The 12,397-nt window shown below is 38.3% G+C and overlaps 1 protein-coding gene across 1 annotated transcript in view; it reads left to right on the top strand.

Annotated features, from left to right (window-relative positions):
- The first annotated feature begins 1,579 nt into the window (after positions 1-1,579).
- TIMMDC1 (translocase of inner mitochondrial membrane domain containing 1) overlaps positions 1,580-12,397 on the top strand; it is a 30,733-nt gene continuing 19,915 nt past the window's right edge. The window contains exons 1-4 of the mRNA XM_033091889.1: positions 1,580-2,021; positions 4,636-4,801; positions 7,465-7,553; positions 8,060-8,127. Of these exons, the coding sequence (XP_032947780.1) occupies positions 1,813-2,021; positions 4,636-4,801; positions 7,465-7,553; positions 8,060-8,127 (532 nt within the window). The 5' untranslated portion in view covers positions 1,580-1,812. The remainder of the gene's footprint in view (positions 2,022-4,635; positions 4,802-7,464; positions 7,554-8,059; positions 8,128-12,397) is intronic.

Genomic DNA, 12,397 nt, shown 5'->3' on the forward strand with positions numbered 1-12,397 from the left:
TGCTCTGAGACTTCAAAAGGCAGACCACAGAGGAGGAAGAGTATTTCGCTCATGGTAAAAGAAGGTAAAGACCCAGGGGCTTGCAGAAGCAGGAGTGTGGGAGGGTGACAGGTAGAGGCTGAGGAGTTAGGATGGAATAGACCGACAGTGAGCAGTAGCCAAGGGTCCGGGGACTTCTTGAGGTACTAAAGGGCAAAGGGAACCTCATAAATGAAGCTCCAGTTACCTAAAGGAGAAGGCAGCTATGGAGTTAGTATAATTTGCCTGTTAATATGACCTTTGTATCCACAGGGTAGTGAGTCCTGGTCACATTTGAGCTGTGTATAAATTATACTTCATTACTATCTGCCCAACACTCCCGCCCTACAATTTCAGATCCTCCCTCATCCCAGAATGATTCTGGGGTAATCTCAAGCATTTAGCATTTTCTACCTGTAGACTAGACAGACTCCACAGCCATTTTCTTGGACTTTCAGGTCTTAGGACTTGGTCCAGCTGCCCACCTGTGCCTATATTGGATAAGTGGCAAGTTGGAGGCAGAGTCAAGAGTCAGAGTGTCTGAATTCTCCCACAACCTTCATGCCAGACACTGCTAGGTCCTGGACATATACATCGTTTCTGCTATCAAAACTGGCCTAGTGAGACAGCAGCAAATAGGAAGTTGTCATGCAATGTAGTGAGTGTTATGATGGGAGCTGAATCTAATCCTGTCTCCCAGTCACCAGAAATCTTCCTAGCACTGCCACTAAACTCAGCTAAGTCACGAAGGCAGTCACTTCGCTTGCCTTATCTATAAAATTCCAGCTATCAAATTCAGAACTCTATTTACTATTTACTAAAAAGCTTTTAATTACATCTAGAGGGGTAGGAACTGGCACATACAAGGGGTTATGTTTGGTAGCAAAGATTTGATGAAATTACACAAACCAGTTTGAGAGTATTTGAAATTCATTCATTTTAATAAAAACTATACCTCAAAGCCTATGTTAGCAGAGGCTGCACTGACGGGAAATTATTGCTGGACTATCAGACACTTGCTAGAAATTCCAAAAACTCTTTTGTCTTTTGAGAAACAGTAGGTAAAATCCACCTTGCGAAGAACTGCCCAAAGCTGACTCTTCAAAACAGTGTTCTGGAAATCTCAGCGTATCTGGCACCAAGATCCATCCTTACGCCTCGGTTCTTTCCGGAAGCCAGAACTGAACGAGTACTGGTGGATCCTGGCCAGCCCAGGAGGCTCCTCCTGCCGTGATACGGTGGGTTGGGTTTGTATTTGCACAAATTGCCTTCCTCTCCGTACTCCACTGGTATTGAAGACTGCACTTTCTTATTCTTCTGTGTGAGGTTTCTGACGTTTTAAATACACTAAACTACTTCAGCCTGTGACCACATCGAGCCGCCTGGAAGCTGCCCAAGACCCGATTTACGTGGTCCAGGAGGCGGGCCGGAGGCGGGGCCAGACGGAACTGAGTTTGGCTACTCGCTGTTAACTCACTTCCGGACCGCGGTCATGCGTCCCGCCTCCAACCGGAAGTTCTTTGAACTCAGGCTCCGCCGTTTGCCCCGCCTTTTTGTCTTTGCCCTGGTTGGGGTGGGACTTCCTGTCTCGTGTATTCAAGGACCTCCAAAGTGAGGCCGGGTACTGAGGGCAGAGGTGTCAAGACCTGTGGCCACGGATTAGTTCGGACCTAGTGCCCCGGTGTTCACCTACTCGTTCTTGCAGTTACCCTTACTGTCCTCCCACGGCGTCTCCGGGAGGCCTTGGTGCCCCGAGAACCCAACGTGTGTCTGTCTGCAGGTTCCGTGAGGGCCATGGAGGTGCGGCCGCCGGCGCCGCGGCGCTTCCTCTGCAGGGCGCTGGGTCCTTTCCCTCGGGTCTTTGCTGCCGAAGTTGTGGCCGCCGATTCTGCGGCCGCCGAAGCGAAGGTCCTTGTGGAGGACCAGAAGATGCCTTCCTACGTCCCAGAGCCCCAATACCTGGAATCCGGATGGGACCGCCTCCGGATGCTGTTTGTCAAAGAGTAAAAATGCCTAGGGTCTGTGGGGAGGGGCTGCGAGGGAAGTGCCCTGCACCCTGGGTCATCCTGGGGTGAAGGACCCCAGGGTGGTGTGGTTTATTTTTAAATGGAGTTTGGGGTTCTTATATTTGTACCCCAAGCTTGCATCCTAACAGTACCATTTGGTAGTTGTGTTGACGGGACGGCTTTTAAATGGTAAGGGTGAGACTCATTAAGTCAGAGCTTTTAGAGCTATTTAGGGAAGATAGTTTTAGTGTAATACCTTGATTTTAGATAGAAGAATTGGACAGAGCTAATTGTCAGAATTGACCTGGAACCCACATGTGCAGGATCCCACTCTGGTATTCTTTTTCGTATTTCACTTGATCCCAAACTTTGATAATTCATGACTGTTAGCCCCACTCCCCTCCAAAAAAATGGAAATTGGAGAGATGGCAGAGAGAGTTGTAAAATTTTTATTCTGCCAAATAAGGAATACTATATAAAAAACAGCACCTTTTGTCTCATGTTATAAAAGAAGATATTAGCTGGATTAACAAATAAGGATATTTCAGAATAAAGGATAATCTTTCGAATTGAACTAACTTTAATGAAAAACTCAAGATATTTCATTCATTCATTGATTCATTTCATCTATTCATTAATTATTGGGGCAAAGTTTGCCGTTTCATGAAGTACTTTATCATACTACATTGTGTTAACAAGTGGTGAAATTAATTTTGAAACTTTATGATGTTGCTGAAATAGTTGGGGCAAGGGAGTTTGCAGAATTGTATTTAATTACTTTATTTAGATTTCATCTTTATGTTAAAGATAACAAATTAGATTTCTCATTGGTTCTTCCAATATTTACTTGAGGTGCTTGTGAAAGCCTATGCAATATATAACAGAAGAGAGTTATTTTGATCAGCTTTATAAACCACAGAATGTTGGAGCTGAAAGAAATTTGAAAGGTAATCTAGTGTAACTTTCATTCTTCTCTCCATTGTGGATGAGGCCAAGGTTCCTAGAGATTGTGATCTGGCTGCAGGTCACTTAGCAGTGGGTGACAGAACCAGAATCACAACCCCAGTGTTGTTATTCAGAGTTGAGGACCTTTCCACCACTGTGCCTTGTTTCTTTTCCATCATTTATTACCTGTTTGGGCCAACCATATAATTTCTTAGAGCTCCTATTTCCATATCGTTAAAATGGAGATAAATATCACTTATGTCATAGAATTTTTCAGATGAAAAGGAGACCAAGCATATACATCTCCTGTTTGTTAAATCTTAAGCTGTTTTTAAATTTTTTTCTTTCCCGAGTTCTATCATAGACCTGTATTTTCTGTAAATGTTTTTGATCTTACTCACTATAAAAGATAAAATATAAAGTTCAAATTATGTTTTTTCCTGTTGAAATAAGTATAAGAATTACAGTTTTTTTGTTTGTTTGTTTTTAATTAAAGTTTATTGGGGTGACAATTGTTAGTAAAGTTACATAGATTTCAGGTGTACAATTCTGTAATACATCATCTGTATGTCACGTTGTATGTTCACCACCCAGAGTCAGTTCTTCCATCACCATATATTTGAAGAATTACAGTTTTCTAAGAGATTTTATTGAGATTTCTCTTTGGTAGAGGCAGAAACTGTAAAGACTCACTGATTCTGATTTCAGAAATGTGGTTATTGGCAATCAGAATTAGATAAACACTTAATACAGTTTGTGAAGAAAGCAAGTTAATAATGTAAATAATTAACATTTAGTAAATTACTTATCTAGTAGGGTCATTATTTATGGTTACTTAATACTTACAAATGTAGCTATTTGTTAGAGCAATTTCTGAAGGACATCTTGGAAGCTACATTAGTGGTTGTAGTTTCTTATGCTTTTGAGAGTAATAAATTGAATTAAACAGTAGTTTTTCCATGTTATTTAGGTTGGTCTGTACTGCCCAGTGCATCATGAGATTTCTCATTCAATACTTTTTATAGTACAGGCCCATCTAAGCATGACATAAAAGTTAAAAGTATTAAAAAAGATAGGGTTTTGATTTCTTTTTTTTACATCTAAGATTTCATTCTTGCGTACATTGCCCTTAAATCCTGTAAGTGTGTGTAATTTTCAAAAGTTACCTTAAAATTCAAAAAAGGATATATCGATCTCTACGTCCAACTCACAAATTCTTCCTGTTTCCAAGGATACAGTGTAGTTATGATGATCATCAAATAAAAGCACCTTTAAGAAAAGCCTTTTTATTGGGGTATAATATGCATCTAGAAAAATGTACATAAGTATACTGATCAATGGATTTCCATAAACTAAACATAACTGTAACCAACACCAAGAGAGTTACCCACATCCCTGAAGCTCCCCTCTGCCCCTTCCAGGCACTGCCTTCCCAAGAATAACCAAACACTAGACTAATTTCTAACAGCATAGATTAGTTTTGGCTGAAATTTGAGTTACTTGTAATATAACTGCACTATTTAATTTATCAGAAGATTTCATTGGTTTTCCCCCATAATGAAAAATGTAGTCATGTTAGCATTTGGGATAATTTTGATCATACTGTCTTTTGGAGAACAATATACGTATACTAATCCCAAACAATATTGTCTTTTTGATGTTTTAGTGAACAGCAGAGAACTTCAGAGGAACTTCAGAATATTTATAGGGCGGCTATTTCAGCTGGCATCATTGGCTGGGCATATGGGGGAATACCAGCTTTTATTCATGCTAAACAGCGCTACATTGAGCAGAGCCAAGCAGAAATTTATCATAACCGGTTTGATGCTGTGGTACGTACTGGTGTTCTTAAAGTATTTGAGGGCACAACCAATTTAGCAATTCACTTTACACTTAATCATTTAGTGAAGTGGTGGGTTGGGAGGGTTTAGGATGTAAAGAAACCAAGTCTATACTTAGTAACAATGAAAGTAATAATGTTAAGGTGTATACGCATGGCTTGTCAGACCACTTATCTTCAGAAGGGATCTCCATTATAGCTCTATTTCCTGAAAAATATTTCAAATCTGCTAAATCATCAAGGTTCTGCTGTGGCATATTTACCCTATTCACAAAGCCTCCATGGAGTATACTAGCTAATACTAAAACAATAATTAACATTTATAACTGTACAGTTTATAGAGTTATAGAGTACTAACTCATTTGTTATATCTTAGATCTGTTCATCAGTGCTGTTGTATTAGTGAGGGAGTTATAGCTCAGAGCGTTTTTGTTTTTTATTTAAAAATTTTGTCAGACTTAAAGAAGTTGCAAAAGTAGTACAAAGAATTCCTATATACCTTTTACCCAGATTCTCCAAATGTTAACATTTTACCACATTTGCTTTATCATTCTTTCTCTGTATAATAGATAATATTATTTTTTTGTGAACTGCTTGAGAGAGTTATAGACATGATGCATACTTCGGCGTATATTTCCTAAAAACAAGGACATTCTCGTATGACCACAATATAATTATATAGATCAGGAAATTAACAGATAGAGTACTGTTATTTACAGACCTTATGTAAATTTTTTTAGTCGTCCCACCAGTATAATCTGTGGTAAAAATAAATAAATTAAAAAATTTTTATTTCTGGTCCTGGATCTCATAAGGGATCAGATGTCAAATTCGACTGTCATGCCCCTCTAGTCTGTGTCTTTCTTTGACTTTCTTGACCTTCACATTTTTGAGCACTGTGGCTATTTATTTTGTAGAATATCCCTCAATTTGGATTCGTTTGATGTATATTTATGATTAGATTTTAGTTACGTGTTTTAGCAGGGATACCCTAGAATTGATGTTGGATCCTTCTCATTACATTATATCAGATGTAATGGAATTATATCGGTATCATGGAAGCCCATGATACCTATTTGTCCCTTAACTAGTAATGTTTACTTTATTCACTTGGTTAAGGTGGTCTCTTTAAGGTTTATCCACTGTAAAGTTACTATTTTTTCCCCATGTTATCTTATGGATACTTATTTGATACTTTGGGACTATGCAAATATCCTATTTTTCATCAGATTTCTACCCTCTAGTTTTAGCGTTCAACTATGATTTTTGCCTGAAACAGTTTTTACTCTGGTGGTTGCCAAATGGCCATTTTCTAATTCTGTCATTCCATTTATATTTATTAGTTAATATTCTGCTATAAGGAAGAGCTTTCACTTCATCTCTATTTATTTATCTATCTATTTATAATTTATTCAGTAAGGACTCATGGATTCTTAGTCTGTAGATTTATAATACATTATTATCATCATTAATTTTGATACTCAAATTGGCCTAGATGTGGACAGTTGGAGCCCCTTTTAGCTCACTGTGTCCTTTTGATATGTCCCAATCATTCTTTCAGCACCTTTACTTTTTAGCACAGCACGGTATTCCTGGCTTATCTTTTACTTTTCAAGGGGAATGAGCCATTTCAGCAAGGAGTTCTAGTTTCTTTTAGTGGAAAATGGTATTTAAAAACCAAGATCTGGTGCTATGTATGCGCATTGCTGCTGGGGGATCATAGCTTTGAGGCCCAGTTAGGGAGTCAGTTAGGAAAAGTGTGTGTGTGTGTGTGTGTGTGTGTGTGTGTGTGTGTGTGATTTATATTCGTATACACATTCCTACACACATCTGTATCTATTTCTATATTTGTCTACCTATTTATTAAAAGCCATGAGTTTATACTGATACCTTTCAGGGTTTTGACTTGCCCAACACCATATAATAGTTAAGGATCCAGTTTGGGATTCTTTCAGTCTTTCAAAATCCACACTTTACCCTCACAATATTATACCAGACTTGCTTTCATGGTGGCCTAGTGAAAATGGGCTGTGGAGACAGACAACCTACCTTCCAATTCTGACTTTATTCCATATTGGCTGAATGATCTTGGTTAGAAACTTCCTCTCTATGCTTTAGTTAAAACTAAAACACCTGTCTGAAGAAACTATTGTAAAGATTAAATGAGGTAATATATTAACTCAAGTTTTACAAAAAAGGTGGTCTGTATAGATTAGTTTTTTTCTTTCTCTGCTTCTTTCCTACACATCCTAGGAAAGGAGCAGAGGAGGAAAAATCCTTACCCTTTATCATTTACTCAGTTTTTCTTTTTCCCAAGATTTCTTGGAAAAAAAGAAAAAAATCATGTCTAATACTGATTTTATATCTGTCATAGTATTTGCCATATAGATTCTCAGTTGATACTTAATTGATTTATTACTTGGTTGACACTGGCAATTTTTAGTTCCTTTTCCATCTCCTTGATAGAATAGAATGCACATGGGACTTTTGCTTAAGCTTCAATACTTCAGGAATGATATTTCTAGAGATTTTTAGTTGTTTCTATCTGTTTAAGTGTCCCTGCCTAATCCATAGTTGACATCCCCCCACCACAGTTTTAGAATAATGAGAGGGTTAAGCTGTCTTGGAACCTCACAGCCTTTTTATTAACTTTAGCAATCTGCACATCGTGCTGCCATGCGAGGCTTCATCCGGTATGGCTGGCGCTGGAGCTGGAGAACTACAGTGTTTGTGACTATATTCAAGTAAGTTCTCTCTGAATGGTGACAAAGGGTCTTGGTATTCTTTTATGAGCACATCTTTTGAGCAAGTGGGATTGTGAAAACTGAACACCCACGTGAAAGTGATTCATAATATGTTTTTCTTAAGAACTGTTACCTATCTGTGTAAAAGATCGGTCCAGTTGAAGTTTTGCATTCATGAGTGGAGGTCTACCAACTAGTGTCAAAATCAATACAAGGTTTCTAAATAAGAGTAATTCTATAAAACTCTTCTTTATGTTTCTATTTTTAAGTGAATATTTATTCCAGAAATGTGATTGGGTTTTGGTTCATTTATTAGAACAAGATCCACCTAGAAGCCCATAGGCATATTAGCAATCGGAAACACATTGAAGCACCCTAGACTAGGACCAGGGATGACAAAGTAGCCTTTTCTATACTAATGTATCTCTTTAGTGAAAGTTGAAATCAAGAAAGTAAATGGGATATGCTTTAAATTTTATGTTTTCCTCCTCCTCCCTTCTTCCCAGCACAGTGCACACTGGTCTAAATGTATACCGAAATAAAAATGCCCTAAGCCATTTTGTCATTGCAGGAGGTAAGACATTTTTGTTCTTGTTTTTGTTTTTCAGTCTCAAATATGGTTTAGGAAATATGTAAGAATCTATAGGTCATAGCTACTGATACCACATCTTATTCAACATTCATGCAAAATGTATGGAGAGCATTGTATTTGGGCCTTGGTATACTTGGGGAACAAAACAGAAAAGGTCTTTGAATTCATGGAGTTTTACAATATAATGTGGATGGGGAAAAAACAGGTTGCTATGGCTGAAAGAACCAAATAGGTGGGACAATGGGATTTAGTGTGGACAGGGTGATCAGAGAAGGAAGGCCTTTCTGACCAAGTGACATTTAAGTTGATACATGAAGAATGTAAGAGAGCAAGCCTTGCAAAGATGAGTAACCTAGGCAGAGGAAACGTCAAGGGCGAAGACTCTTAGGGAAGACGTTTTTTCAAAAGCAGGATAATATAGCTGGAGCATAGTGAATGAGGGAGAGTGGCTTAAGATGAGATTGGTGAGGTGAAGTAGAAAGGGGCCAGATATTTCATGGTAAGAGTTTGGATTTTATTTTAAAACCCTATGCCTATGGTAGATATTTAAAGTGAACATGAAAAAAAAGTATAGCTGTCCCTCAGTATCCGTGGGGGGTTTGTTCCAGGACACCACCCTCCTTAAGCTCCCCACCCCCATCGGATGCCAAAATCCACAAATGCTCAAGTCCCTTACATAAAATGACGTAGGGTTTGCATATAGGCTACAGCAAGGTGTGCCCACACATACATCACTTCAGTTGCATGGATTCAGCATAGGGCTCAGCGCATGGCAAATTCAAGTTTTGCTTTTGGGAACTTTTTGGGATTTTTTTCCCCCAAATATTTTCGATCCATAGTTGGTTGAGTCCACAGATGGAGGGCTTGCTGTATTAAAGTATTATTTTCAGAAATGTAGTTGAAGTTAACTACCATATACACTCAAACACTCACTGACTCATGTACATTCTCTCACACATAAAAACACATATACTGCACATAAAATTTTTAAACTTTTTATTTTTATAATTTTTTTTTATCCCCCCTTCTTCCGCCTCTCACCCCTCACCCCACCCCACTCCAGTTCAAGCTGTTGTTTCTCAGTCTAGTTGTGTAGGACACAGCTCCCTGGCCCATGCTGGTATTATGAGCCTTGTGCTCCCCCTGGTTGAGGCAGTCAGTCGCCAGTCGTTGGTCGGCCAGCTGTTGTTCACAATCTTAGCTGTAGACGGTGCAGCTCACTGGCCCATGTGGGAATCGAACCTGCGACCTCGGTGTTAGGAGCACAGTGCTCCAACCACCTGAGCCACCGGGCCAGCCCTAAACTTTTTATTTAGAAATAATTTCAAGGTTAAAGAAAGTTGCAAAAATAAAAGTGATACAAGGAGCACCATTTAATACAGAGATTCAGCTCTTAATATTTTAGCCCATTTGCTCCATCACCTGTGCTGTATTTGGGGTACACTCTATGTATATGTACACATGCACAGACAAACATAAATATACATGATTTGAACTTAACATTTTAACAAAAAAATTTTAAATATAAAACTAGAAATAGACATTAATAGCACTGAAGCAGCTAGAACTTGCCCTTTTGAAACCTGAGAACATTTTTATATGGGTATTCTGTAGGTTCAAGTGCCTGTATCCAAACCAAACTCTTCCTCCCCCTAGTTCCATACTTGTCCATGCTGTTAGATTCTCTATCGTCTACCCTGTTAAATTCCAAAACTAGAAACCAAATAATGATGTAGTTCTTCCCTTTATTTCCCTCTGTCCAACCTTCTAGTCCTATCAGTTATATTCTTGAAATGTATATGGGCTGTCTCACCTCCTCTTTGTTCCTACTGCTACTATCAGGTCTTCCCTGTTTCTAATCTTGGTTCTTTCCACCTCCACTGTTTTCTTAGTTACTTTTTTGAAATATGAATATGATTGTAGTGCTTTTCAGCTTGAGATTCTTCTATGGTTTCCTATCACTCTAATGTTGGTTCTTGATATGGCCCCTGCATTCTTGCTCCAGCCTCTGGAATCTACTTGGATTTCTCAAACCCAACATATCTCTTGCTTTATATGTATTGGTCCCTCTTCTTGAACCCATCTTCCCACTCCCATAACTAATTTTGTTCAACTCCTACTTAACCTGTCTTTCAAGGTTCACCTTATCTGTCAGTTTCAGCTTCTCTAGAGAGTCCTCCCTAGCTCCCATTTTTCCTATCTGGAGGTCTGTTTAGGTGTCTTTACCCTTTGTTCCCATAATTCACTATAAACAGTTTTATCAAAGCACTCTGTTGTAGCTGTTTACCTGTTTTGATTCCCTATTAGATGATTTACTTGAATTCAGAGAAAGTGTTTGCCTTTTATATCATAATTGTTTAACATACAGTGGAGTAGAATAAATGTCTCTTGATTAAATATAAATATTAGTAAAATGATAATAGAAAAATGTACCTGATACAATATATAATTTTATTTCAAACCAGCAACCAACATTGAACTTAATGGTGTAATACTAAAGTTATAGCTCTGAAGTCAGAATCAGGTCAAGGATGTCTCCCCTTACCATTATTATTTGGCATTGGTCTGGGCATTCATAAAAGTATATTTGACATCTCGAATGTTTGAATAAGGAGCTTGGCAAATTCTCTCCCCCAAAAGCAACAATAAAACTGGACAAAATTATCAAAAACAACCATTTAAAGATGCTTTAAGTTGACCACAGTCACAACAAATTGAGAAGCATTTATTCAAGAATTTCTATTGAATCTCAGTAAGAACAATGGCAGTCAGCAGTGTTTCGGCCTGGGGCTGCTCCCACCTCCCAGCTCCATTATGTAGAAGTTCCACCAGGGCAGAGCAGGCTGAGAGGACCAATAGTCCTGCTGCTTGCGGTGGCTGTCCTTATTTGGAGCAGAGCACCATGCGTACAGGTGTTGCTGAAAACAATTACAAACAGTCAGGGAAGGACACTACCACACAGCTAATCTGAGATTTTTGATACTGTTTGGGGCAAGCAATAGACTGGCAGATGAGGCAGAATTTTAACAGGGATATCCAGGGAACAAGACAGCCAAGAGAACTTTAATAAGATTCTACTAACCCCTAGAACACTGGAAAGTTGTGCACACGTGTAACTATCCATGCACACTCAGGAGAGTTTGATGAGAGCCCTGGCAGGCTACTTATCTTTGGTTAATTGTGAGATCTTGTGAATACAGAAAGTAAAAGCCAGAAAAGATTTATAAATTGCTTAAACTTTGAATGCATTCTTCAAGCCACAGACAGATCCATTGATAAAAGGTGGAAGCCTTACTGGCTTAAGATGTTTAAGGATAACCTCTGACAAATCATTGGCTGATGCTAAGCTGGTGTGATTCCTAGGAAGCCAGACATAAAAATAAATCTGAGTAGAGACATCAGTAGCTGCACTTGATAGAAAAAGATATTCTATAGAATTGGTCCAGGCAAGTCATTACATAAACAAAGAATCATAGCCATGCCCTGGGTATGGGGATGTTTCAAATCCATAGTTGCTATAATTTATTACCTAAAATGTCCAGTTTTCAACAACAACAACAAAGTCACAAGGCATGCAAAAACAGCATAAAAAAAGCAATCATTGTCTGTGTCTGACAGGGCCTATCTGTTAGACATAGCAGACAAAAGACTTCAAGCCATTTTTAAAGAATTAAAGTATGATGACAATGACTTGTCAAATAGAGAATACCAATAAAGATAGATATTATAAAAAAGAGTAAAATGAAAATTCTAGAGTTGATAAATACAATACTGGAAATGATAAATTCACTGGAGAAGAGGAACTCAACATCAGATTTGAGATAGCATAAGAGAATCAGTGAACTTGAAGATAGATCAATATGGATTGTGTCTTGTGAAGGGCAGCATTTAAAAAATGAAGAGAAATGGATAAAACCTAAGAGATCTATGGGACACCATCAAGAATGCCAACATATGTGTGATGGGAGTACTTGATAGAAAGGGGCAGAAAAAGTATTTTAAGAAATTTTGGCCATAAACTTCCCAAATTTGATGAAAAACATTAATTCACATATCCAACAAACTCCAAGAAGAATAAGCATGCAGAGATTCACATCTGGACACATAATACACTGTTGAAGGATAAAGAGAAAATCTTGAAAGCAGCAAGAAAAAAGAACTCATACAAGGAATATCCAATAAGATTAACAGCTGACTTCTCATGAGAATAGTGGAAGCCAGAAGCAGTAGATTGACAAAGTGCTGAAAAGAA

Source organism: Rhinolophus ferrumequinum, chromosome 2, assembly GCF_004115265.2.
Source record: "Rhinolophus ferrumequinum isolate MPI-CBG mRhiFer1 chromosome 2, mRhiFer1_v1.p, whole genome shotgun sequence".
In the NCBI taxonomy this organism is placed as follows: Eukaryota; Metazoa; Chordata; class Mammalia; order Chiroptera; family Rhinolophidae; genus Rhinolophus; species Rhinolophus ferrumequinum.